The sequence below is a fragment of the Tachyglossus aculeatus genome, chromosome 16, assembly GCF_015852505.1.
Source record: "Tachyglossus aculeatus isolate mTacAcu1 chromosome 16, mTacAcu1.pri, whole genome shotgun sequence".
NCBI classification, from domain to species: domain Eukaryota; kingdom Metazoa; phylum Chordata; class Mammalia; order Monotremata; family Tachyglossidae; genus Tachyglossus; species Tachyglossus aculeatus.
Window position 1 is genome coordinate 5013810 of NC_052081.1, and position 27296 is coordinate 5041105.

Genomic DNA, 27296 nt, shown 5'->3' on the forward strand with positions numbered 1-27296 from the left:
TAACCTCCCCAGCGCTTAGAACAGTGCTTTGCACATAGTAAGTGCTTAATAAATGCCATCATTATCATTATTATTATTCTGTGCCTCAGTGACCTCATCTGTAAAATGGGGATGAAGACTGTGAGCCCCCCGTGGGACAACCTGATCACTTTGTAACGTCCCCAGCGCTTAGAACAGTGATTTGTACATAGTAAGCGCTTAATAAATGCCTTTATTATCATTATTATTTTTATTATTCCAGCCAATCGACGACCCAGCTGGTCTCTCGCCTCAGGGGGCCGCCCGCTGACGTCACACGCGGCAGTGCGCACGCGCGCCCCCGCCTCGGCGGCGGCGACGTCACCGGTGACGTCACCGGTGTCGGAAGCGGAAGGAGGGAGGGGATTGGATGAGCCGGCGGCGGGGGGGCGGGGCCAGGGCCGGCGGCGGAGGACGTTGGGCCGGCAGCCGCCGCTGCCGCCGCCGCCGCCGTCCGGCTTGGGGACCGGTTCGGACCGGTTCGGTCCGGTCTGGCCCGGCCCCGACATGATGATCCACGGGTTCCAGAGCAGCCACCAGGACTTCTCCTTCGGGCCCTGGAAGCTGACGGCGGCCAAGACGCACATCATGAAGTCGGCCGATGTGGAGAAGTGAGGGAGGGTCCCCGGGCCGGGGGGTGGGAGGGGTGGTGGGGGTGGTGGTGGGGGGCCCGCGCATGCGCGTCCAGCGGCGCAGCGCGGGGGGGGGGGCGACGCGCATGCGCGCGCGCCGCCTCAGCCCACCTCATCGCGCCGCCCAGGCGACGAGGGGGGCGGATTCATTCATTCATCCATCCGTCCATTCATTCATTCATTCGTATTTATGGAGCGCTTACTGTGTGCAGAGCGCCGGACTAAGAGAGAAGAGAAGCCGCGTGGCTCAATGGAAAGAGCCCGGGCTTTGGAGTCCGAGGTCGTGGGTTCGAATCCCGGCCCCGCCACACGTCTGCTGTGTGACCTTGGGCAACTCACTTCACTTCTCTGAGCCTCAGTTCCCTCATCTGGAAAATGGGGATTAAGACTGTGAGCCCCACGTGGGACAACCTGATCACCTTGTAGCCCCCCCAGCGCTTAGAACCTGTATATATGTTTGTACATGTTTATTACTCTATTTTATTTGTACGTATCTATTCTATTTATTTTATTTTGTTAGTATGTTTGGTTTTGTTCTCTGTCTCCCCCTTTTAGACTGTGAGCCCACTGTTGGGTAGGGACCGTCTCTAGATGTTGCCAATTTGTACTTCCCAAGCGCTTAGTCCACTGCTCTGCACATAGTAAGCGCTCAATAAATACGATTGATGATGATGATGATGCTTCGCACATAGTAAGCGCTTAACACATGCCATCATCATTATTATTATTATTATTACTAAGCGCTTGGGAAGTCCAAGTTGGCAACATCTAGGGACGGTCCCTACCCAACAGCGGGTTCACAGGCTAGAAGGGGGAGACAGACAGTAAAATTCATTCATTCAATCGTATTTATTGAGCGCTTACTGTGTGCAGAGCACTGTACTAAGCACTTGGGAAGTACAAGTTGGCAACATATAGAGACGGTCCCTACCCAACAGCGGGTTCACAGGCTAGAATGGGGAGACAGACAACAAAATTCATTCATTCAATGGTATTGAGCGCTTACTGTGTGCAGAGCACTGTACTAAGCGCTTGGGAAGTCCAAGTTGGCACCATCTAGAGATGGTCCCTACCCAACAGTGGGTTCACAGTCTAGAAGGGGGAGACAGTAAAATTCATTCATTCAATTGTATTTATTGAGCGCTTACTGTGTGCAGAGCAGTGTACTAAGCGCTTGGGAAGTCCAAGTTGGCAACATCTAAGGACGGTCCCTACCCAACAGCGGGTTCACAGGCTAGAAGGGGGAGACAGACAGTAAAATTCATTCATTCAGTCAGTCGTATTTATTGAGCGCTTACTGTGTGCAGAGCACTGTACTGAGTGCTTGGGAAGTCCAAGTTGGCAACGTCTAGAGACGGTCCCTACCCAACAGCGGGTTCACAGTCTAGAAGGGTGAGACAGACAACAAAATTCCTTCATTCATTCAATCGTATTTATTGAGCGCTTACTGTGTGCAGAGCACTGTACTAAGCGCTTGGGAAGTCCAAGTTGGCAACGTCTAGAGACGGTCCCTACCCAACAGCGGGTTCACAGTCTAGAAGGGGGAGACAGACAGTAAAATTCCTTCATTCATTCAATCGTATTTATTGAGTGCCTACTGTTTGCAGAGCACTGTACTAAGCGCTTGGGAAGTCCAAGTTGGCAACATCTAGAGACGGTCCCTACCCAACAGCGGGTTCACAGGCTAGAAGGGGGAGACAGACAACAAAATTAATTCAATTGTATTTATTGAGCGCTTACTGTGTGCAGAGCACTCTACTAAGTGGTTGGGAAGTACAAGTTGGCAACATATAGAGACGGTCCCTACCCAGCAGCGGGTTCACAGTCTAGAAGAGGGAGACAGAGAGTAAAATTCATTCATTCAATCGTATTGAGCGCTTACTGTGTGCAGAGCACTGTACTAAGTGCTTGGGAAGTACAAGTTGGCAACATATAGAGACAGTCCCTACCCAATAATAATAATAATAATAATGATGATGGCATTTATTAAGCGCTTAGTATGTGCAAAGCACTGTTCTAAGCGCTGGGGAGGTTACAACGTGATCAGGTTGTCCCACGGGGGGCTCACAGTCTTAATCCCCATTTTCCAGATGAGGAAACTGAGGCCCAGAGAGTAGTGATAACTATAATAATTATGGTATTAAACACTTACTATATGCCAGGCACTCCCGCCGTCGACCCCCGGCCCACGTCCTCCCCTGGCCCGGAATGCCCTCCCTCCGCACATCCGCCAAGCTAGCTCTCTTCCTCCCTTCAAGGCCCTACTGAGAGCTCACCTCCTCCAGGAGGCCTTCCCACACTGAGCTCCCTCCTTCTTCTCCCCCTCCTCCCCCTCCCCATCCCCCCGGCCTTGCCTCCTTCCCCTCCCCACAGCACCTGTATATATGTATATATGTTTGCACATATTTATTACTCTATTTATTTTACTTGTACATATTCTATTTATTTTATTTTGTTAATATGTTTTGTTTTGTTGTCTGTCTCCCCCTCCTAGGCTGTGAGCCCGCTGTGGGGTAGGGACCGTCTCTATATGTTGCCAACTTGTACTTCCCAAGCTCTTAGTACAGTGCCCTGCACACAGTAAGCGCTCAATAAATACGATTGAATGAATGAATGAAGCGCTGGGGTGGATACCAGCAAATTGGGTTGGACACAGTCCCTGTCCCCACAGCTTCAGTCTCAATCCCCATTTTACAGATGAGGGAACTGAGGTGCAGAGAAGTGAAGTGATTTGCCCAAGGTCACACAGCAGACGTGGCAGAGCGGAGATCAGTACCCAAGGCTATCTGATTCCCAGGCCTGGGCTTTCTCCACTATGCCATGCTGCTTCTCTTTAGTGATGCGATTTGCCCAAGGCCGTGCAGCTCTAGTGGTAGAGCCAGGATTAGAACCCGTTACTTGGAACTCCTACTTCTCATTGCAACGTCCGAGCTGAGCTTGGTCCCCGGGCAGCCGCGTCCCCCAAGAACGGTGGTATTTGCTGGGCGCCCAGCCGTGGACCAAGTCCTATGGCAGAAACAGTCAGATCAGACCCAGGCTCTGCCCCATAAGGGGCTCACAGTCTAAGCAGGGAGAAGCAGCAGTTGTTCCATTCCCATTTTCTAGATGAGGAAACTGAGGCCCAGCAAAGTGATTTAATCTGGAAAATTAAAATTTCCCCCTCTGGAAAATGGGGATTAAGACCGTGAGCCCCATGTGGGACAGGGGCTGTTTCCAACCTGATTATCTTGCATCTACCCCAGTGCTTAGAACAGAGCCTCTCACATAGTTGGCGCTTAACAAATACCATAAAAAACATGGTACTCATGGGTCCTGTTAAACTGAGGGAAAAATAGAGGGAACTCCTCAGTTTCAAGGAATTCACCTTTTGTAACTTCTGTCCTCGGGCAGGCTAGCTGATGAACTGCATATGCCTTCCCTCCCCGAAATGATGTTTGGAGACAATGTCCTACGAATCCAGCACGGTTCTGGCTTTGGGATTGAGTTCAATGCCACCGACGCTCTGAGATGTGTTAACAATTACCAAGGAATGCTGAAAGTGGCCTGTGCCGAAGAATGGCAAGAGAGCAGGTGAGAGATGCGGTCGTTGGAGGGAAAGCACCCCGTGGGCTGGGGAAAGTGACACTTCTCGATCTGGAACCTCCCTGGCACTCGGTAGAGAGCATTCCACCCAGTGGGTGCTCAATAAACGCTTTGCGACTAGTGCAGTCATGGAAACGGCATTGAATATGGTACCCAGCGAGTGGACTGGCCGGCCTTTTCAGTGGGGACTTCATGGGCTTGACAGTCTGCACCATTCTTTATCCATCAGTGCATTGAGCGCTTACTGGGCGCAGACCACTGGACTGAGCGCTTGAGAAAGCACTCTGCAGGAGAGCTGGGAGACACGATCCCTGTCCACAAGGAGCTTACGGTCTCGGAACGGGGTTCGGCAAAGGGCTGGGGGAAGCCGAGGTTTGGTTTTGAGAGCCCTCAAAGGCTGCTTTTGGTTTTTCCCGTCTCTTTTTGGGACTCATTCAAATTAGATGCTCTCTTCTTGTGATTTGCATTTGGAACTCGGTGTTGCTCACAGAGGCTCCGTCCCACTTGGTGCTCACCTCCTCTTAGTGGAGTCCTGCAATTAGGAGCTGAGGGAGGTCGTGCCCAGAGGCGAAGAGTGGCCATCTAGGATGCATAACTAACATGTGTGATGTCATTTTTACTCTTGGTGGTGATGGCATTTATAGACAGCTCCCTCAGGGCAGGGATCATGCCTGCTAACTCTGTAGGACTCTCCCCAGTGCTCAGTACCATGCCCTGCCCTCAGACTCTAAATTCCTTGAGGTTAAGGATCGTGCCCGTTAAATCTATTGGACTCTCCCAAGTACTCAATACAATGCTCTACCCAGAGTAAGTAATAATAATTTTGGTATTTGTTAAGCACTTACTACATGCCAGCCATTGGACTAGATTGTGGGGTCGGACACAGTCCCTGCCTCACATGGGGCTCGCTGCCTTAATCTCCATTTTACAGATGAGGAAACTGAGGCACAGAGTCGAGAACGACTTTTTCAAGGTCACACGGCAGACAAGTGGCGGAGCCTGGATTAGAACCCAGGTCCTCTGACTCCCAGGCATGGGCTCTCCCCATGAGGTTCTGCTGCTCGCTATATACCATTGACCAATTGATTTTTGAGCCCCCATCGGGTGCTCTGAACTAAGCACTTGGGAAGTAAAACAAAAGCTCGAGACAACTCCTTCCCCCAGACAGTTTGCACCGTACCAGGGGCAACGGGCATAAAAATGTGGATGGCTACCACTCACTGCTCTGGGTTGCCCTGTGGTAATTCGACACATCTGGTTCCTTTTCTCGTTCTTCGAAGGGCCGAGGGCGAACACTCTAAGGAGGTGGTGAAGCCGTACGACTGGACCTATACAACAGACTACAAAGGAACGTTACTGGGAGAGACCGTGAAGTTGAAGGTAAATCTCGCTTCCAACTTGCCGTGTTTCCTCTCGCTCCGTTCCCTTCCCACATAAGCAACTCTAAAGTGGAAGCAGTGGACTCGTTTTTAAGCGCTTATTACGTGCCAGGCGCCGTGCTAAGCGCGGAAGCCAGAAGACCTGGGTTCTTATTTCCATCTCCACCCTTTACCTGCTGTGTGACCTTGGGCAAGTCACTTGACTCCTCCGTGCCTCAGTTCCCTCATCTGTTCTCCCTCCTACTTAAACTGTGAGCCCCACGTGGGACCTGATGATCTTGATTCCGCTTCAGCGCTCAGTACAATGCCTGGCACGTAGCGCTTAACTAATATTGCACTTACTACTATTATTCAAATTAATAATTGATGTGATGTTTTGGCTTCCAGGTTGTGCCTACCACCGACCACATAGACACGGAGAAATTGAAAGCCAGGGAACAGATCCGGTTCTTTGAGGAAGTCCTGCTCTTTGAGGATGAACTTCACGACCACGGCGTGTCAAGCTTGAGTGTGAAAATTGTGAGTGCGCTTCGCTCCTTCCTTTTAACGCTGATTTCCTTCATCCCGACCTCCCCAAGGCCAAGGATTTAATAGGGCGGGTTTCCCAGATGTAATTGTAATGGTGGAAGTCTCATCACCGTGTGACAGTCTGCCCCCGTCCTTGACCTCTGAGATTGGAAACAGGACAGTTTTCTCGTTCCAAGTCTGTTCCAAGTTTCAGCTAACCTATTCCAGACCTGGTTGTCATCTAAGTGAAGCCAAAAGCCCAGGCAGCACTACCAAATTGCAGTGTTAAATCCAATTAATTCACAATGGCGCTGGTGATGATAATGGTGTTTATTCAGTGCTCACCACCGGCCACGCCCTACGTTAAACCCACTGGGCCATAAACTCGTGGGAAGGGAATTTGTCAGTTGTATTGTACTCTCCCAAGAGCCTAGTACAGTGCTATGTAACAGTAAATGCTTAGTAAATGCAGTTGACTGACTGATTTGAGGATAATCAGGTCAGACACAGCACCCCATCCCACACCGGGCTCACAATCCTAAGAGGTGGAGAGAGAAATTGTCCCATCTAAATATGATTTTGGAAGCTAAGCAAAGTTGATGTCTACCAAGGAAAAGTAAGCGGAATTATTGCCTGTCCTGTCATTTCGAGGTGAAAAATGTACATCTTGTCATAGTTTTAGTCTCATAAAAATTTCTTAGTAGGAGGGGCAAAAAATTCCTTTACTAAGAAGCGGTCTGTCGACATCCCCAAATTGAAAGATTACGCTAAAGGAATCAACTGTTAGCTTTCTCATTCGAGATTTCTTAGAGCAGGTCCCACCAGAGGGGGGAGAATAAGGTTTTAGACTCTTGTAAAACTGACCTCATCCAGCTTACAAAAATTCAAGACAGTTCTTGTGGTACATCTTCATGCCTCAGAAGAGCCAACGGTGCTTTGTACATAGTAAGCGCTCTATAAATACGATGGGATGAATGAATGAATGTGACGCAAAGCGGGAGGATCTTCTGTCAAAAAAAACCAATAAAACCAAGAGGCCTTTTTTTTTCTCTCTTTTCCTTCTGCAGAGAGTCATGCCCTCCAGCTTCTTCTTGTTGTTAAGATTTTTCCTGAGGGTGGATGGTGTGCTCATAAGGATGAATGATACCAGGCTTTACCATGAGGTACCATTCTCATTGGGCGGGTGGACTAGCAAGTGGGGAGGGGGATTCTGCTTTACCTGCTGGCTCCCTGACTCTAGACTATAAGCTCGTTGTGGGCAGGGAATGTGTCTGTTATATTGTACTCTCCCAAGCAGTTAGTACAGTACTCTGCACAAAGTAAGGGCTCTGTAAATACAGTTGACTGAGACAGAGGTAAAGTACGACTGTCGTCCTGGACTTCAAAATGGAATGGTCTTTGCGGTCGTGATTGCCAGAGTCAGCCGACGGCATGGCTGCCGGTGGAGTATTGATTGATTGATCAGTTTTCTGCGTGGCGAAGTTGAGCCGCGTTAAACGTTTTTACCCGGCGGAAGGGCAAGGAGGGGTTCGTGGTCGAAGGCGAATTCAGGAAAAGATCCCGAGAAGGGTGAGGCCTAGTGAAATGAGTATTGGCTTGGGAGGCTGAGGACTTAGGGTCTCATCCAGGCTCTGCCACTTGTCTGCTGTGTGACCTCGGGCAAGTCACTTCACTTCTCAAGGCCTCAGTTCCCTCATCTGCAAAATGGGGATTAAGACCGTGAGCCCCGTGTGGGACAGGGACTGTGTCCAACCCGATTAGTTTCTACCCCAGCACTTAGAACAGTGCCTGGCACATAGTAAGTGCTTCACAATTAAAAAAAAACACCCAAAAAACTAAGTTTGGATTCCCTTTGCCCCCTCAACCTGTTTTGGGCACCTGTGTAGGGTTCTGAGAGGGAAGGAATGCATAGTACAGGGCTCTGCACACAGAAAATGCTCAATAAATTCGATTGAGTGAATGAACGGTGAAAGGAGAGGAATCTGAGAGCTGCTGTTCTTCTTCCCCCAGCTGTAGAACTGGGGAGGAGGGAGTTTTCCAAGCGATGTGAAAATGGTTTTGTTTCCAAGTGAGGCTGCTCTAAGTTGCTGGCATCTCAGACACGTAGAACATTAATCCTCCTTTGTGCCCCGTCTGGACACTTGCCCGTCCCCGACAAAATCCCTTCCAGACCCCGTGCTCAGGCATCTTCTGAGTGGCGTTTGGCAAATACCTGAAATACCAGGGGGAGAATGGGGCCCTCTCTATTGGAGTCTAATGGAATCAATGTCCTCTAATTCTGTATGAAAGCAATAAATATGAGACAAATCTCAGATCTGAGCAATCACCTGATACTCTCACTAGGGTTCCCAAGTGTATGCAGTTGTGATGGCATGTTTCAGCAGATAAGCAGCGTGGCCTAGAGGATAGAGCCCAGGCATGGACGTCAGAAGGACCTGGGTTCCAATCCCAGCTCTGCCACTTCTCTGCTGGGAGACCTTGGGAAAGACACTTCTCTGGGCCTCAGTTCCCTCATCTGCAAAATGGGGATTAAGACGGAACCCCATACAGGGCATGGACTGTGTCCAATCTGATTAGATTGTATCTACCCTAGGGTTTAGTACAGTGCCTGTCACATAGTAATTGCTTAACAAATACCATTTAAAAAAAAATATTTTGCAAGCCAGGACACTAAAGCATGTTGTCCTCTCTTTTCCAACAGGCTGACAAGTCCTTCATGTTACGAGAGTACACCTCGAGAGAGAGCAAAATCGGCAACCTAATGGTATTCAGTTAAATATATTTTACCCATTTCTGGTGACAGTGTTTGCCCTAGTGGGAGGTTTTGTGGTGAAATCCAGAAGCGATAAGTAGTCAAGAAAACGAATGACTGAAAAAGTGGCATTTTATGCACTTTTGTCCCAGTCTTGCCCTCTAAGGAGGGTGGCCACCGTTGCGTTCGTTGAAGTGATGAAATTAGGTTACTTTATTTTTAAGCTAAAAAGCTGTCCGTTGTAGGGGATTGTGGTTCCACTGGGGGTGTTTGTACAAGGTGGGTTCTTGGTTTCCGAAACTCATTGCCTGCAAGAAACTGGGAGGTAAGCATAGCTGGGGCATACATCAAAACCCAAATGGGATGCGAACCCGGTTTCTGCGCTCTGTCTCTCCAGCACGTCCCCCCGTCCCTCTTCACGGAGCCCAACGAGATATCCCAGTATCTGCCCATCAGGGAGGCGATGTGCGAAAAGCTGGAATTCCCCGAGAGGATCGAGGCTCCGCCGACAGAGAAGCCAGCCGGTCTGAACCCCGTGTCCAAGTAAAAAACGCCTTCCCTGGTGACCTCGCAGCCGAACCTGCCACCTTCCCCACCCCCATCCTTAGGGTTTTCAACCCCGCTCCCCACAACGGTTTCTCTCCTGGAAAGAACCAGGCACCCTTGCCCACGGTCAGGTTCGCGGCGATCTCCAGGGAAAGAAAAAGCCGCAGACCTCGCCACCGGTTCCACCCGGCTGCCGTTTCGTCCCGTCCATCCCCGAGGCCACGTTGAGGGAGATGGGTTGGGCGGACCAGGAGCAGCCAGTGCCGCCAAGTCGAATCTCGGCGGCTGGCAGTCAGTCGTGACGGGAGGGACCCGTGTCCGTTGAGAAGTCCCACCCCCCACGAATGCGGTCTCCCCGATCGCGGTTTCTCTTTGCAAACCTCTGTAACGTTCCCGGATCGTGAACGGCAAGGGAGCCACTGCGAAGACCCGCCACTCCAGCAGTTCGTTAATCCGCCCTCTTGGATCGCCTCCCGGAACAAAAACCTTTCCAGTCGCTCCTCTCTTTAAGCCGATCCTTTCACGAGGTTTTGAGGTAAAGCCGGCAGAAATGGAACAGAAAAATCGGGTTCAGACGGAGGAGGGGTTTCAAGCGAGCACATCCCTGGATCTGTGGTGAGAGGCGGAGGGAGTTTTTTTATTTTGAATCTCCAGTCCACTGTTAAATCATCCTCCCCGTCCCCTTCAACAGTTTTAGGGAGCCGACCCGCCGATCTTGTGTTGCCATTTTCCATGGGAGCATCTTTCTGAATTAAAAAGCAGAATGAAACTGAAGTTAGCATCAGTATTTAAAAGTTGGAATGACACTGTTAATGTTTAAAAGGACACCTCAGTTTTGTCAACTCTAAAGTAAGATCTTTTTGCCTGCAGAGGGGAAAAATAAAAGGTGTTTATTTGTGGGTTTTTTTTAAACTAGTTTTTTTGTATCTGAAACACTCAGGTCCTAGTTCTGCACGGCAGGCGGGGCAGTGAAATGGAATTAACAGATGAGATCCAGGAAATAAAATCGAGCTGGATAGTTTTGCGGTTGGGGCGGGGGGGGGGGGGGGGGGGGGGGCACAAAAACCACAAATAGTAAATAGAATGAGTGAAAAAGCTATGAAAATAGTTTCTTTTTGGCATTTTATACACGTTTATCCCATTCTGCGTGTTCTCCAAAGAGAGCAGCAACTGTTGTATTTGTTGAAACGTTTATTTTTGGTTACTTAATTTTTAAGCGAAAAAATGTCTGTTCTATAGGGCTGTTTTTCAGCCCTCTCTTCTACTGAAAATTGGATCCTCTTATGATCCCTTTAACCCAGCTCTGAATTCAGCTGGTCATTCTTGGGCAGAGAAAGGATTAATTGGGAGACATTGCTGGTTCTCATCTTGGCAGAAATGGCTTGTTTGCAGGGAAGCAAAGGAAAATTTAAAATGGCATCCTGGATTCACAGTCAAGGCTCAGTAGATTGTTGCAAACAAAGTGTACCGTTCGAGCCGGCGTTCCAGCCAAGTTCAGTGACAAAATCCCCAAGGACTGCTTTTCCACACTGCCGCCCCACTCCCAAGGCGGTCCGAGCGTTCCCGAGAATGCGCTGCATGTTTACCTTACATCACATATGTGTTACAGAGGTGGAAATTTCCTCTCAAAAGATCAGGGGTGGGGTTTACGTGAAGCCGTTTGAAGGAGGACCCATCACGGTTTTGAATGGAACAGACTCCCACGGGGAATAATCAGCTACGACATCCAAAAAGCAAGACTCTTCTTTGTCAGGACTCGCTGGTTGTATGTCACCATACAGGTCTCACCTCAGCTGCACCCTACACTTCCCTAGCACAAACTGCCCGATTAAAAACGGCAGAGAAAGAGTCAATCACGGGGTGGGGGGGAGATGCGCTCAGCAGTCCTCTGACTTGATTTGGGAAACCCGTCTTTGTCCATCACTAAGGAAAGTGAATGATCACATTTTCTATTTATTTGTTCCGAATGTCTTTTTTGTAAGTGAAAACTTCCCATGGAAAAAATAAACACAACAAAGAATGACCGGCCCGCGTTTTGGTGGATTTGTTTCGTTTCTCGGTAGAAGCGCTTGTGTTTGTGTAGATGTTTAGGAGCCGGGGGAGGGGGAAGCCGACTGCCCTTCTTAAGCCACTGGTGGGGTGTTTCACTTAAGGGGTGCGTGTGTGTGATGGAAAATGTTGATGACAGGTTTCACGGTCCTGACCTCACTGTGCGCACCCAAAGACGTTCCTTGTCGGTGTGATAGCCCACTGCCAGAGGAGGTTGGGATGTGCTGCTTCTTTCACAATCGTATTGATTGAGCTCTTACTGTGCACAGAGCACTGAACTAAGCGCTTGGGAGAGTACAACGTAGCAGGGTTGGTAGATATGTTCCTTGCCCACAAGGAGCCTACGGTCTAGAGATTATAACCATGATAATGGTGAAGTAGATTAAATATTCTGTTAAATTCAGGTGAAACCGAGGACTCTCAGAACTAAACGTGCCTGCAGATATTTCAGGCAGCCATTGCTTCCTGGTTGGAGGCTCTCTGGAAAGCTGAGTGGATTGTCGGCTTTTGTTTTTACTACCATGAAGAACCGTTGGCATAAATCAGCCCCGCCAAGACACTTTACAATTCAGTTGTGGTCTTCCTTGGATACACTTTCACTATACAGGTCTTCCTCGCCAGATGGATTCACATTCACCCGCTGTTCTCGGGGAAGCAGTGTGGCCTAGTGGAAAGAGCACTTACCCAGGAGTCAGAAGATCCGGGAAGATCAGAGAAGCAGCGTGGCTCCATGGAAAGAGCCCGGGCTTTGGAGTCAGAGGTCATGGGTTCAAATCCTGGCTCTGCCAATTGTCAGCTGTGTGACTTTGGGCAAGTCACTTCTCTCTGCCTCAGTTACCTCATCTGTAAAATGGGGATTAAGACTGAGAGCCCCCAGTGGGACAACCTGATCAACTTGTAACCTCCCCAGTGCTTAGAACAGTGCTTTGCACATAGTAAGCGCTTAATAAATGTCATTATTATTTGGGTTCTCACCCCACCTCTGCCACATACCTCCTGTGTGACCTTGGGCAAGTCACACAACTTCTCTGCACCTCAGATTCCTCACAAAGTGGGGATCCGATGCGTGTTTTCCCTCCTACTTAGACTGTGAGACCTGATTATCATCCATCTACCCCAGGACTTTAGTACAGTGCTTGGAACATAGTAAGCACTTAGCAAATACCACAATTATTATTCTTGTCTCCCCCTCCAACTGCAGGGTAGGTGGTAACCTTTTTGAAAGCTAAAGATTATTTCTAAAGAGGAAAGACAAAGGTTGTGAGGGTTGACCTCCATCTTGAGTTATGCACAAGAATTTAGTAGTAATGGTATTTACTGGGCCCCTGTGTGCGGGACATTGTGGTAAGCCCTGAGAAAGACTATTCAGATGAGCATCAGACCCTGTCCCCTGAGGGGAAGAGGAGAACAGGGACAAGCACGGAAAGACGAAATGGCAATATGTCCTTTCCGAGTCAGAGCAGATTGTCTTTCAGTTTGAAAATGGTGCTTGTTTTGGGTGAGACAGCAACCATAAATCATCATCATCAATTGTATCTATTGAGCGCTTACTATGTGCAGAGCACCGTACTAAGCGCTTGGGAAGTACAAATTGGCAACATATAGAGACAGTCCCTACCCAACAGTGGGCTCACAGTCTAAAAGGGGGAGACAGAACAAAACCAAACATACTGACAAAATAAAATAAATGGGAGTGACTTTTTGAGAGACGCCTCCAAGTGTGATAAACAAAGCTGCTTGAAGGACTAGTGTGATGATTGTGTGCCATGATATCCAACTTTATTGGTTTTGTCCCCCACTAATTTCCCCCCCGAAATGGGTGCCAACCACACACTGAGGAGTTTGCACCCTGGCACTTTTGTAGAGAAGCAGCGAGGCCCGGTGGAAAGAGTCCAGGGCCTGGAATCAGAGGACCCGGGTTCTCATTCCGACGCTGTCGCTTGCCTGCTGTGGGACCTTGGGCAAACCAAGTCTCTGTCTTAATTCCCTCATCTATAAAATGAGGATTCAATACGTGTCCTCTCTCTTGACTGTGAGCCTCATGTGGGACAGGGTCTGTGTCCACCTGATGACCTTTTTTTGTGGTATCTGTTGTCTACCTGATGAACTTTTTTTGTGGTATCTGTTGTCTACCGGATGACCTTTTTTTGTGGTATCTGTTGTCTACCCGATGAACTTTTTTTGTGGTATCTGTTGTCTACCGGATGACCTTTTTTTGTGGTATCTGTTGTCTACCTGATGAGCTTTTTTTTTGTGGTATCTGTTGTCTACCTAATGAGCTTTTTTTGTGGTATCTGTTGTCTACCTGATGAGCTTTTTTTGTGGTATCTGTTGTCTACCTGATGAACTTTTTTTGTGGTATCTGTTGTATACCTGATGAGCTTTTTTTGTGGTATCTGTTGTCTACCTGATGAGCTTTTTTTGTGGTATCGGTTGTCTACCTGATGAGCTTTTTATGTAGTATCTGTTGTCTACCTGAAGAGCTTTTTTTGTTGTATCTGTTGTCTACCTGATGAACTTTTTTTGTTGTATCTGTTGTCTACCTGATGAGCTTTTTTGGTGGTATCTGTTGTCTACCTGATGAACTTTTTTTGTGGTATCTGTTGTCTACCTGTTGAGCTTTTTTTGTGGTATCTGTTGTCTACCTGATGAGCTTTTTTTGTTGTATCTGTTGTCTACCCGATGAGCTTTTTTTGTGGTATCTGTTGTCTACCCGATGAGCTTTTTTTGTGGTATCTGTTGTCTACCCGATAAGCTTTTTTGTGGTATCTGTTGTCTACCTGATGAGCTTTTTTTTGTAGTATCTGTTGTCTACCTGATGAGCTTTTTTGGTGGTATCTGTTGTCTACCTGATGAACTTTTTTTGTGGTATCTGTTGTCTACCTGTTGAGCTTTTTTTGTGGTATCTGTTGTCTACCTGATGAGCTTTTTTTTGTTGTATCTGTTGTCTACCCGATGAGCTTTTTTTGTGGTATCTGTTGTCTACCCGATGAGCTTTTTTTGTGGTATCTGTTGTCTACCCGATAAGCTTTTTTGTGGTATCTGTTGTCTACCTGATGAGCTTTTTTTTGTAGTATCTGTTGTCTACCTGATGAGCTTTTTTTGTGGTATCTGTTGTCTACCTGATGAACTTTTTTTGTGGTATCGGTTGTCTACCTGATGAGCTTTTTTTGTGGTATCTGTTGTCTACCTGATGAACTTTTTTTGTGGTATCTGTTGTCTACCTGAAGAGCTTTTTTTGTTGTATCTGTTGTCTGCCTGATGAACTTTTTTGTGGTATCTGTTGTCTACCTGATGAGCTTTTTTTGTGGTATCTGTTGTCTACCTGATGAGCTTTTTTTGTGGCATCTGTTGTCTACCTGATGAGCTTTATTAGTGGTATCTGTTGTCTACCTGATGAACCTTTTTTTGTGGTGTCTGCGGAGCACTTATCCTGTGCCAGGCCCTGAACTAAGGGCCGGGAAATACGCAATTTAATCAGGTTGTCCCACCTGAAGCTCACCCTTTACGGGTGAGGTAACTGAGGCCCAGGGAAGCGGAGTGAGTTGCCCAAGCTCACACAGGTGGCAGGGCCGGGATTACAAACCAGTTCCTCTGCCGTCCAGCCCCGGGCTCTTTCTATCAGGCCACGCTCCTCCTCTTCCTCCTCTAACTCCTCCCTCCTCTTACTCCTCCCTTCTCCTCCTCCCAACGCTTTCCTGGCAGGCTCCGGGTGGCGGGGCATCGGGGGGCGGTGGGCGGAGAGATAAAGCCCGGAAGGGGTGGGCAGAGGGGCTGGCAGGGTGGGCATTGCCAACAGGGCCATGGACAAGCTGAAGAAGGTACTGAGCGGCCAGGACACGGAGGACCGGGGCGGGCTGGCCGAGGTGAGCAACCGGGCACGCATTCTGACCGGACACATCCTCTCCCAACCCCCCCCAAAAGTTGTGCAGGTGTCCCTCCCTCTTCCTCAGACTGTGAGCCCACTGTTGGGTAGGGACCGTCTCTCTATGTTGCCAACTTGTGCTTCCCAAGCGCCTAGTCCAGTGCTCTGCACACAGTAAGCGCTCAATAAATACGATTGATTGATTGATTCCCTTCTCTTCCCTCTCCATCCCGCGCTGCTCCCTGGAGGGCCTCCCTCGGAGGAGAGAGGTCAAGGGTCAGGGGGATTTGGGGGGCTGGGGTGGGACCTGGGTCCCTCCCACTCCACCCACCTCGCCCTTCCTCCCCTCTTTGCCCGTGGAGAAGAAAATAGAAAATCAACAAAGCCGGGTATTGGTGTTAAACGCTCATTTTGAGCCGAGCACTGGAGTAGATACTGTCTAATCCGTGGCACAGTCCAATCCAGCGCTTAGTACAGTGCCTGGCACATAGTATATATGTTTGTACATATTTATTACTCTATTTATTTTACTTGTACATCTCTATTTTATTTTGTTAGTATGTTTGGTTTTGTTCGCCGTCTCCCCCTTTTACACTGTGAGCCCACTGTTGGGTAGGGACTGTCTCTGTATGTTGCCAACTTGGACTTCCCAAGCACTTAGTACAGTGCTCTGCACACAGTAAGCGCTCAATAAATACGATTGATTGATTGATTAGCAAATACCATAATTATTATTATTTATTGAGCACCGTACTAGGCCCTTGGGAGAGTCCACTGCCACAGAGTCAGCAGAGTTAGGAGACACCTTCCCTGCCCACAAGGAGCTGACAGATAAGAGGTCATTCCCTGCCCACAGTGGAGTGGGAGAGAAAGCAGGCACATAGTTAAGCGCTTAACAAATACCATAATTATTATTATTTATTGAGCACCGTACTAGGCCCTTGGGAGAGTCCACTGCCACAGAGTCAGTAGAGTTAGGAGACACCTTCCCTGCCGACAAGGAGCTGACAGATAAAAGATCATTCCCTGCCCACAGTGGAGTAGGAGAGAAAGCAGGCACATAGTTAAGCCCTTAACAAATACCATAATTATTGTTATTTATTGAGCACCGTACTAAGCCCTTGGGAGAGTCCACTGCCACAGAGTCAGTAGAGTTAGGAGACACCTTCCCTGCCCACAAGGAGCTGACAGATAAGAGGTCATTCCCTGCCCACAGTGGAGTAGGAGAGAAAGCAGGCACATAGTTAAGCCCTTAACAAATACCATAATTATTATTATTTATTGAGCACCGTACTAAGCCCTTGGGAGAGTCCACTGCCACAGAGTCAGTAGAGTTAGGAGACACCTTCCCTGCCCCCAAGGAGCTGACAGATAAGAGATCATTCCCTGCCCACAGTGGAGGAGGAGAGAAAACAGGCATTGAATCCTCGTTTTGCAGATAAGGGGACTGAGGCCCAGTGAAGTGACTTGCCCAAGGTCACACAGCCAGCAAGAGGCGGAGCCGGGATTAGAACACAGGGCCTTCCGACTCCCAGACTCGGGTGCTTCCCAACACAGCTTCTAGCGTTCAGCCCATTAGGTTTCAGTTCCACCTTCCTGATTGGTATGTGTCCTCTCAAAACGCCCTAATAATAATAATTATCACTAGAATTATTATTATTTCTATGAGCATTGTAGTACTTGAGCTCCTTGTGGGTGGGGAATGTGTCTACCCACTGTAGGGTACTCTCCCAAGCGCTTAGTACAGGGCTGTGCACACAAGTGCTCAATAAATACCACTGTTGGATTGACTGCTGACAGTCAGATCAGAGCTTCTGGGGCAGTAAAGAATTGCGCTCTGCCCCCACCAAAGACCCAGGCAGGTGTAGTGGATAGAGCACTTTCGGTGTCAGAAGGTCATGGGTTCTAATTCCGGCTTCGCCGCTTGTCTGCCGTGTGACCTTGGGCAAGTCGCTTCACTTCCCTGGTCCTCAGTTCCTCGTCTGGAAAATGGGGATTGAGACTGTGAGCCCCACATGGGACAGGGACTGTGTCCAACCCGATTTGCTCTGGCACATAGTAAGCACTTAACAAATGCCATAATTATTATTATTCATAACCAAAGGCCGACCCATACCCCCCACTCCAGTATCCAGTAGAGAAGCAGCGTGGCTCAGTGGAAAGAGCCCGGGCTTTGGAGTCAAAGGTCATGAGTTCAAATCCCAGCTCTGCCATTTGTCAGCTGTGTGGCTTTGGGCAAGTCATTTAACTTCTCTGTGCCTGTTACCTCATCTGTAAAATGAGGATTAAGACTGTCAGCCCCCCGTGACACAACCTGATCACCTTGTAACCACCCCAGCGCTTAGAACAGTGCTTTGCACATAGTAAGTGCTTAATAAATGCCATTATTATTATTATTATCTAAAACAGGCCTCTGCCCTAGCCTACTGAGAGCCTGACAGCCCTGTAGACTATGCACTGCAGATTGTTTATGACTCAGATCAAGCTATCAATCCTATTTACTTGAGCGCTTACCGTGTGTAGATTGCTGGAGTGAAGCACTTGAAAGAGTCCAATACAACAGAGTCAGTAGATAGGTGTCCTGCCCACAAAGAGCTTCCAGTCTAGAGACTTGTACATTCCCTGCCCACAGGGCATCCATGGACTGTTGGGTAGGGACTGTCTCTATATGTTGCCAACTTGGACTTCCCAAGCGCTTAGTACAGTGCTTTGCACACAGTAAGTGCTCAATAAATACGATTGATGATGATGATGATGATGACTAGAAAACCACGTGGAAAAGATGAAGCGAAGCAGGCTATCGGCTCTGACACCTCCCCCTACCAAGTTCTTTTTTAAAGACTTTAGTACCTCTTCTGGACGTCTTGTCTGTTGTCTTAGGTTACCCGTGCAGAGTGATACCCTCGCAGGCCACTCATTCTCTTAACTGAAGGTTACGTTTCAGTCAGTGTACCCTTGTCTACTTTTTATCATAGCGTATTGCAGTTGATTAATTTCTTTTTCATTTTCCCCTCCCTCTCCTTTTTTTTAACTTTTTGGCTAGGGAGCAATTGGCCTAAATTACATTTTGATGTAATTGTTGTTTGTATTGAGCACCTACTGAGTTCAGTACCTAGTAATAATAATAATAATAATGATGGTATTTGTTAAGCGCTTACTTTGTGCAAAGCACTGTTCTAAGCACTGGGGGGATACAAGGTGATCAGGTTGTCCCACGTGGGGCTCACAGTCTTAATCCCCATTTTCCAGATGAGATCACTGAGGCTCAGAGAAGTTAAGTGGCTTGCCCAGGGTCACACAGTAGACACATGGCAGTCAGGATTAGAACCCACGACCTCTGACTCCCAAGCCCGGGCTCTTTCCACTAAGCCACATTGTTTCTCCTAATAGAGAGCAGCATGGCTGATTGGAAAGAGCAGAGGGCTTGGAATTAAGGCCTCCGGCTCACTTGCCCTGCAGCGTGAGACATTAGCAAGGTGCTTATCCTCTCTGGGACTCGGTTGCCTTATCTGTATAATGGGTATGAAGTTCGCCCCTGCTCTCCGTCCCTCTTAGCTGGGACAGGGACTGTGTCCGATCTTATCTTGTGAAGCAGCATGACCTAGTGGAAAGAACCCGGACCTGGGTTCTAATCTTGCCTCTGCCACTTGCTTGCTGTGTGACCATGGGAAAGTCACTTCACTTCTCTAGGCCTCAGTTACCTCATCTGTAAAATGGAGATTAAGATGTAAACCCCATGCGGGACAGAGGCTGGGTGCAACCTGACAAGCTTTCATGTACCCCAGCACTTTGTACAGTGTCTGGTACATAGTAAGCACTTAACAAATACCATTTTTTTTTTTAAGGAAAATGGATCTGGGTTCTTATCCTTGCCTGTTGTGGGACCTTGGGCAAGTCACTTCTCTGTGCTTCAGGGTCCTCAATTGCAAAATGGGGATTCGATATCTGTTCTCCCTCCTACTTGCCTGCAAGCCCCATGTGGGCCATGAACTGTGCCCCTCTTGTTGAGCTTAGTGCTTAGAACAGTGCTTGATACAGAGTATGCACTTAAATAACATTTTAAAAAAATTTCATTTCTGTCAGCCTCAGTTTCCTCCTCTGTAAAATGGGGATTAAATCCTACAACCCTCCCACTTAAACCGTGAGCCCCATGTGGGACGGGGATTGCATCCAACCTGATTAACCTGTATCCACCCCGGCACTTCATACAGTGCCAGACACTTAGTAAATGTTTCATAAGTGCCATAATTGTTAATCATTATTGTGTCTCAGTACAGCGCTTGAGCCAGAAGGAGGACTTAGGAAATAGCATGGCTATTCGGTGGATTCTGGTCTTGTACAGGGCTGGGTGGGGAAGCCGGTTCGGTCACTGCAGCCTTTATGGACTGGTTTGGCTCCTGTTAGACCAGCACAGTAAAAGGGCCCTGCTGGGGAAACCAATCAATCAGTAGTACTTGTTGAGAGCTTACTATGTGCCGAGAACTGTGCTAACCTTCTCGCTGTTCCTTGACTTCGTCTAACTCGCCGCCGACCCCTCGCCCGCATCCTGCCTCTGGCCTGGAACACTCTCCCTCCTCAAATCTTCCAGATGATTTCTCTCCCCGCCTTCGAAGCGTTACTGAAGGCACACTGAGGCCTTCTCTGACTGCGCCCTCCTTTCCTCTCCCAATCAATCAATCAATCAATTGTATTGAGCGCTAGCGCTTGGGAAGTACAAGTTGGCAACATATAGAGACAGTCCCTACCCAACAGTGGGCTCACAGTCTAAAAGCCCCCACTCCCTTCTGCGTCTCCCTGACTTGCTCCCTTTATTCATCCCCCTTCCCAACCCCACAGCACTTATGTCCATATGTGTCCGTTTTAATTATATTAATGTCTGTTTCCTCTTCGACTGTAAGCTCACTGTGGGCAGGAAATGTGTCTACTTATTGTTATATCGTACTTTCCTAAGTGCTTAGTACAGTGCCTGGCACATAGTAAGTGCGTAACAAATACCATTTAAGCAAAAACCAAAGTGCTTAGTACAGTGCTCTGCACCCAGTAAGCATTCAGGAAATACCTTTGATTAATTCCCTGTGCCTCAGTTTTCCCCTCTGCAAAATGGGGATTAAATACCAGTTCTCCTTCATCATCAATCGTATTTATTGAGCGCTTACTATGTGCAGAGACTTCTGCCTTAGATGGTGGGACTGGAACTCTGACCAACCCAATTATCTTGTATCTTCCCCTACCTTTTAGAATAGTGCTTGGCACATATTAAGACTTAACAAATACCATAATTATTACTATTATAATTATTCTGAATTCCCTGAGTTCTCTTGCTTCTAAGTGCGATCTTCTTTGTACTTATTTGTCTGTGTCTTCTATCTCCTTGCCCCCCAGGTGATTGATACCCCTTCCTTAAGCTGGGGCACCAGAATTAAAGGTTTCATCGCGTGTTTTGCCATCGGCATTCTGTTCTCTGTGCTGGTAAGGTCCTTGGTTTCTAGCTGGATGGGTTGCTACTTTAGTCGCTGGGTGATTTCACACTGTTGGCGCTCAGGAAGCTGCAGAGATCTAGGGGAGGGGACCAGGGTAGGGGAGAGGGGAGTTTTTGGGGTTGACTTTATTTTATTTTTTGCCTCTGGTGATCCAGGGAACCTTCTTGCTGTGGGTGCCTTCTAAAGGCCTGACCCTCTTTGCCGTCTTCTACACGTTTGGGAACATCGCATCACTAGGAAGGTAACCCGATGGGCATTGGCAGGGCGGGGGATGAGGGAGGGTGTCGCTTCTCGGCCTTAATTTATTTCTTCGCTCCTGAGGAGGCCAGGCTGGCAGGGCCCTGCTGAGGAAACTCCAGGAAAAGCCAGTCCAAAGGGGCCCACAGCTGGGTCAGCTGATTGCATAGATTTCCCCAGGCATCTAATGAAGCTGGAGGGTTTTCAGTCAGAGCTGACAAGGGCCCAAAATGGCACCTCTCAGGCCTGTCGGGTCATCAAAGTCCCCCCCGGTCCCGGCCCTCACGCTCGAGGGGAAGATGGCACCTTTTTGTAGCTTCTCCCGCGCTGCCTTCGCTGGGCAAATCAGTTAGCTGCCCATCTTTCGAGAAGTCAGCGCGTTCTCAGAGACCACTGACAGCAGTCCTCTGATGGAGTGGTACCCCATGAGAACCAAGTCTCCCCCAAAGTCTGCAGGGAGACAGTGAGGGCGGGGCTCAGGGAGGCGCCGGGCGTTCGGGGCTGGGTTGCGTGGCGTTGCTTGGCGGCCGTGTTGTCTCGGTCTCGAGTGGCTGGGGTGCCTTGCTGCTTACCTGTTCCAGTACACTCTTCCTCATGGGACCCATGAAGCAGCTGAAGAGAATGTTTGAGATGACGCGCTTGATCGCCACCATTGTGATGTTGGTAAGTGACGCCTGCCTGCCTGGTTTGACTTCCCCTGTGAGGGGTCGGGAGTCTTTGCGGCCTCTGAGGGGAGTAGGGACCGTGGTGTAGAAAATCAAAACCAAAAAAACACGTGCACCCACGCTGCACAAGCAGCATGGCTTAATGGGTAGAGCCTGGGCCTAGGCGTCAGATGTTCGTGGGTTCTAATCCCAGCTTCGCCACTTGTCTGCCCTGTGACATCACATCTCCGTGCCTCAGTTGTCTCATTTGTAAAATGGGGTTTTAGACTGTGAGCCCTTTGCGGGACAGGGACTGTGTCTTACCTGATTAGTTTGTGTCTACCCCAGTGCTTAGGACAATGCCAGTACACAGTAAGCACTTCACAAATTCCTTAAAAAAACACCCCTAAAAAACACACTTTGCTCTTTCCATTAGGCCATGCTGACCCAAACAATAACCTGGGTTCTAAAACTGGCTCTGCCAGTTTCTTGCTGTGTGACCTTGGGCAAGTCTCTTAACTCCTCTGTGCTTGTTTCCTTTAATCCATCCCCTTTACTTAGAATTTTCCCCCAAGCATAAGCCTCCCCTTCTTTTCCTCCCATCTTCTGCTGGGGCACATCCCTCTCCCCAGGATTCTTGAGGAGTGATAGATGTGGGTTGACTTTTTTTTTAATAGGTGCTCCAAGCAGCAGAGTGAAGTATGGCCTGGAATGGAGAGAGTCAGGAAGCAGGGAGGTCAGTGAGGAAGCTGATGCAGTAAAGTCAGGATAGGATGAGCAGTTGCAATTTGGGTGGATATTTAGTGAAATCGCAAAGGCAGAACTGACAGGATTTGGTGACAGATTATGTGGGTTGAATGAGAGTTGAGCTGAGAATGCCTAGGATACAGGCTTGTGAGACAGGAAGGATAATGGCGTTGTCTACTAATGCTTATTCTTGTTATTCTCTTTATTTCTATCCAGTTGTGCCTCATACTGACCCTGTGCTCTGCCTTCTGGGTAAGTGGATTTGGGTTTGCCCATCCAGTATCTCTGGCTGATGGCCGCACTCGTGAATTTAATAGTCTTTATTGAGCATCCATCGGATGCCGTGTGCTGTACTAAGGACCCTGGGACATATGAGAAAGGGATACATTGGACAGCCGTGACTTGATGTCTTTATTTTTTTCAGTGGAAGAACAAAGGCCTTGCTGTCATCTTCTGCATTTTGCAGTCTTTAGCCTTGACGTGGTAAGTACTAGTTTGGCAAATGACAGTAGTGGGACTGTCGGAGACCACCCTGGGAAAAACCCCGGGGGTTCCCACAAATGGTGGGGAAGGTATGGAAGGGAACCCTTGATTGTATCAGGGGACATGCACCCCATTGGGCTCCCAAATTGGTGCCCTGGGATCATTTGTTGTCTTAATGGTGTCACTGTGTCGTGGTGGAAAGAGCATAGGATTGGGTGTCAGTAGACCTAGGTTCTATTCCCAGCTCTGCTGCGACCTAGCTGTGTGACCCTGGCCAATTTATATAACCTCTGTGGGCCTCAGCACCTTCATCTATAAAATGGGGATAAGATTCCTGTTGTCTCTCCTACTTAACTGGTGCAGGGACTGTATCTGATCTATATATCTTGCATCCACCCCAGCACTTGGTAAGTTGATGGGAACAGAGTAAGAGCTTATCAAATGTGATTATTATTCCCTGTCTTCAAGGAACTTAAAATCTGACAGGGGAGACGGAGTCAGGGAATGGGAATAAGGCCACAACAGGAACTTGTAAAGATGTGTGAGGGTGAGACAGCTGAATAAGTAATTCATTATTCAATTGATACTTGACAAAATTTGGGTTGAAGAGGGCTGTTGGTTCTCATGGGGTACCACTACCTGGGAGGACTGCTGTGAGTGGTCTCTGACGATGCGCTGATTGATTTGCGTGTTGTCTTGTCTTTTTTTTTTCCCTTTTAGGTACAGTCTTTCCTTCATTCCATTTGCCAGGTAAGTTCTGGGGTTGTGTCTGTCTTCCTGCCCTCATTGCTGTCGGAGAAGCATTGTGGAACCATTGACTTTAAATGCTGAAGAGGCAGGCTTGAAAGCCCTGGAAAAGCAGAGATAGCATCCTCTGGGTTTTTTTTAATGGTATTTCATTGGTTAAGTGCTTAATTATCGTCAAGCACTGTTCAAAGAGAAGCAGTGTGGCTTAGTGGAAAGAGCAAGGGATTGGGAGTCAGGATCACGGGTTCTAATTCCAGCTCTGCCACTTATCAGATGTGTGACTGGGCAAGTTACTTCTCTGTGTCTGTTACCTCATCTGTAAAATGGGGATTAAGACTGTGTGCCCCACATGGGACAACCTGATTATGTTGTATCTACCCAAGCGCTTAGAAAGTACTTGGCACATAGTAAGCGCTTAACAAATACCATCATTATTATTACTACTACAGGTTAATAAGGTTGGATACAGTCCCTGTCCCGCATGGGACTCACTGTCTAAGTAGGAGGGAGAACAGGTATTTAATCCCTATTTTACAGTTGAGGAAACCAAGGCCTAGAGATGTGAAGTGACAGGCCCAAGGTCACACAGCAAGCAAGTGGAAGAGCCAGGATTAGAACCAGTCCCTCTGACAACGAGGCCCAGGCTCTTTCCACTAGACCCCGCTGCTGCAATCAATTGTATTTATTGAGCGCTTACTGTGTGCAGAACACTGTACTAAGCACTAGGGAGAGGACAATATAAAAATAAAAGACACATTCCCTGCCCACAGTGAGCTTACAGACTAGAGTTGCTTCTCTTCTACTGGGGCCTGGGCACGAAGTGTCCCCCTTAACCCAGCAGCCCTCAGCTCCACCGAAACGGCCTCTGCCCAGGGTGGGTGCTGCAAAGCGGGACTTGGTTCAGTCGTCCTCTCCGTCCTTCCCTCTCCGTGGAGGAGCCGGGACAATTGCTCTCAGCGATTGCCACTGGGACTTCCTGTTTTCACCGGTCTCTTCTCCGTTTGGTAATTCGCCTCAGGCCCAGGTTCTTTGGCCGTTAGGATGTGGTCGCGATGGTTAGCGTGGGCCGGGCCATGTGGGGAGGGGGGCAAGTTTGAGATCGGGAACCTGAGCCCTTGGGCCCAGGCACCGGTTGGCACAGGGCCTAGGGGTGGGCTGGGGGACCCGGAGGAACTGGGATAACGTGGCAAGAGCCCCCAAGCGGAAACTCCCGCCTGAGGGGGGCGGGCAGAACTGCTTGCATTTGGACGGTGCCGTCTGCCCTGGGGTGAGAGGATGGGGAAAAGAAAACGGCTGAGGCGTCCCAGATCTGCCCTGCACCCCAAATCAGACTGTGGGCTCCAAAGGTGACCTTTGACCTCTCCCTGGGCCCCGTGGCTCCCTCCAGATCTCTGGCTGTAGCCCCATCCGACGACTGGAGAACGTGAAACACTACAGGAAGCAGGGGAATTAGCAGGGGAATTTATACAGTCATTGGCTGAGAACAGACAGCTGTGACCTGCACCCACATCTCCGGGCAGGAGTTAGAGGCCTGGCCGCAGTGTGGTGAAGCAGAGAATTCCTGTCTCTTGGCCCCCAGTGTTCATTCATTCATTCATTCTTATTTATTGAGCACTTATTGCGTGCAGAGCACGGTACTAAGTGCTTGGGAAGTACAAGCTGGCAACATATAGAGATGGTCCCTACCCAACCACGGGCTCACGGTCTAGAAGGGGGAGACAGACAACAAAACGAAACATGTGGACAGGTGTCAAGTCATCAGAACAAATAGAATTAAAGCTAAATGCACATCATTAACAAATAGAATAGTAAATACGTACAAGTATAATAAATAGAGTAATAAATCTGTACAAACATATATACAGGTGTTGTGGGGAAGGGAAGGTGGTAGGGCGGGGGGGGATGGGGAGGAGGAGAGGGAAAAGAGTGGACTGTGGTCCCTGGGGTGTAAACATCCCGTGTGGAGGGAAGGGATGGGAGTGGGAAACGGCTCATCCCAGAGAGCGAAGTTTGTTCTTGCCACCTAATCAGCTATATTTATTGGATTCTTCCTGTGTGCAAGGCACTGGACTAAGCATTTGGGAGTATACACTACAACAGCGCTGGTAGACACTTTCTCCCTTTCCTCACGTTCCCACTCCTGTGATCTCTCCCCAGGGATGCGGTGAAGAAGTGCTTCGCTGCGTGCCTGGCATAAGCTGGATAAGTACATTCGCACTTTCGCTTCTCCCCCGACCAGTGCCTTCCAGCGTCTGCTTTGGGCCAGCCCTGAGGGGTCCGGGTAGCAAGCCGTCTCCCACACCCCGGAGGGAGCCCCTCTCGGACAAATGACTGAAAACGAGTCTCGGTCCCTGGCTTGGGCCTCGCTGGATTTCTAGGAATTAAGAGATCTCCAAGCGGGGGTTGATGCCCAGCTAGTTCCCGCCCTGACCTCAGGGACGACTTCTCCTCCCAGCAGCCAGAGAGCCATCTGGGTCCTGCCCCTCACCCCCCGTGGGCTGGTCACCCTGGCCCGGCCACCATTTCAGAGAGGCCAGGGCCATCCTCGCCGTGGGAGGCCAGGAGAGGAAAGAGGCTTCTGATTAGGGTTCGGACATTTAGCTCTCCCCGCTTCCACATTCCACCTGAGAGTCCTGATCTCTGGCCACATCTCCTGCTTCCCGGTGCCCATTTTTCCCGTGTTCTCTGCCCTCCCTTATCCCAAACCAGGGCAGGAGCTGGTCTGAGATGGAGCGACAAGGAGGCTGAAGCTGAAAGCAGGAAGAGGCCACTGGGGGTTGCCTTTCTGTCCTCCCCAACCCCCCACTCTTTTATGCGTGACCCATCTGTCCATCCCCTTAGCCACACTTTGAGGTCACTCTGCCCCCTGCTCTTCCTCCATCTCAGGATGGATCCCAGCGAAGGTGGCGTAAGCCATCATGCCGACCCTTCTCTCTCCCCGTGGGAAATTTCCACCGGCCACCCTGTTTCTCCCTCCGTTTCCCCTCCCGTGGGTGCAAGCAAAAGTAGCTACAGCATGTAAATATCATGGTGGGCGTGAAGCATTGATGGTGTGTTAATCACTGGGACAGGGCAGCTCTAGGAGATACAGCAAATGGAGGCTGGACACAGCCCCACCCCTTACGGGGCTCCCAGAATTGTCCCGTTGACCCCGTTTTTCTCAGCTACGGAGGAGGGAGGCCTGACTGCCTTCTCCCCTCCAAAATCAAAGTAGGCTAATTTGGGCTGGTTGCCTCCAGTGGCCTTGTGGTTGGTCCAGGGAGCCAAGTGCCTTTTTTCCAACAGCCCAGAATGCTGCAGGTGTATGCGGGCAGCTATCCCTGCAGTCTTCCCCTCCCCACTGCCTCCAATAATCCCGTCCCACCACCAAAGGGGCAGCTTTTCCCTCTAGCCCGAGAAACCGAGCCTTGCGCTCTGCTGCCCGGAGCCGTCTGAAAGCAGCTAGTGAACGTTGGGTGGGCCCTTGAACCACAGCTGGATTCCTGGTTTCCGGGCAGGGAAGCAGTTGAAGAAGGGGTGGGGAGGAGCTCAGGAGGCAGGGCAGAGTATTTCCCAGACTGAGGAGGGAGGGGTGTAGTGGAGAAGAAGTCCTGCCCTGCCCCTGCCCTCTGACGTGGTGGACCGCGTG

General features: G+C 49.2%; 2 protein-coding genes across 3 annotated transcripts; both read left to right on the forward strand.

Moving 5' to 3' along the window:
- Window positions 1-440: 440 nt before the first annotated feature.
- Window positions 441-10316, forward strand: TIPRL (TOR signaling pathway regulator). Of its 2 annotated transcripts, XM_038758174.1 has the most exons (7): window positions 441-629; window positions 4041-4220; window positions 5513-5612; window positions 5999-6130; window positions 7186-7281; window positions 8820-8882; window positions 9268-10316. In XM_038758174.1, exons 1-7 carry the CDS (start codon window positions 526-528, stop codon window positions 9415-9417), a joined length of 825 nt encoding a protein of 274 aa, XP_038614102.1. In that variant the 5' UTR covers window positions 441-525; the 3' UTR covers window positions 9418-10316. The 2 variants fall into 2 exon arrangements, with proteins under 2 accessions (XP_038614102.1, XP_038614103.1); XM_038758175.1 differs by lacking the exon at window positions 7186-7281.
- A 4935-nt stretch (window positions 10317-15251) lies between these two features.
- On the forward strand, window positions 15252-26704 carry SFT2D2 (SFT2 domain containing 2). Its single transcript, XM_038758148.1, has 8 exons — window positions 15252-15331; window positions 20713-20799; window positions 20966-21051; window positions 21629-21710; window positions 22655-22690; window positions 22863-22921; window positions 23642-23671; window positions 25826-26704. The coding sequence occupies exons 1-8, from the start codon at window positions 15269-15271 to the stop codon at window positions 25863-25865; spliced, it is 483 nt and encodes a 160-aa protein (XP_038614076.1). The 5' UTR covers window positions 15252-15268; the 3' UTR covers window positions 25866-26704.
- The last annotated feature ends 592 nt before the right edge of the window (window positions 26705-27296 follow it).

What these genes read in the sequence shown, in the direction of transcription:
- SFT2D2 (XM_038758148.1), top strand. Translation starts at nt 15,269, where the DNA reads ATGGACAAGCTGAAGAAGGTACTGAGCGGCCAGGACACGGAGGACCGG. An exon ending in AACATCGCATCACTAGGAAG is followed by an intron (nt 21,052 to 21,628) that starts GTAACCCGATGG and finishes TACCTGTTCCAG; the next exon opens with TACACTCTTCCTCATGGGAC. An exon ending in TCGCCACCATTGTGATGTTG is followed by an intron (nt 21,711 to 22,654) that starts GTAAGTGACGCC and finishes ATTTCTATCCAG; the next exon opens with TTGTGCCTCATACTGACCCT.
- TIPRL (XM_038758174.1), top strand. Translation starts at nt 526, where the DNA reads ATGATGATCCACGGGTTCCAGAGCAGCCACCAGGACTTCTCCTTCGGG. An exon ending in CAAGCTTGAGTGTGAAAATT is followed by an intron (nt 6,131 to 7,185) that starts GTGAGTGCGCTT and finishes TTCCTTCTGCAG; the next exon opens with AGAGTCATGCCCTCCAGCTT. An exon ending in GCAAAATCGGCAACCTAATG is followed by an intron (nt 8,883 to 9,267) that starts GTATTCAGTTAA and finishes CTGTCTCTCCAG; the next exon opens with CACGTCCCCCCGTCCCTCTT.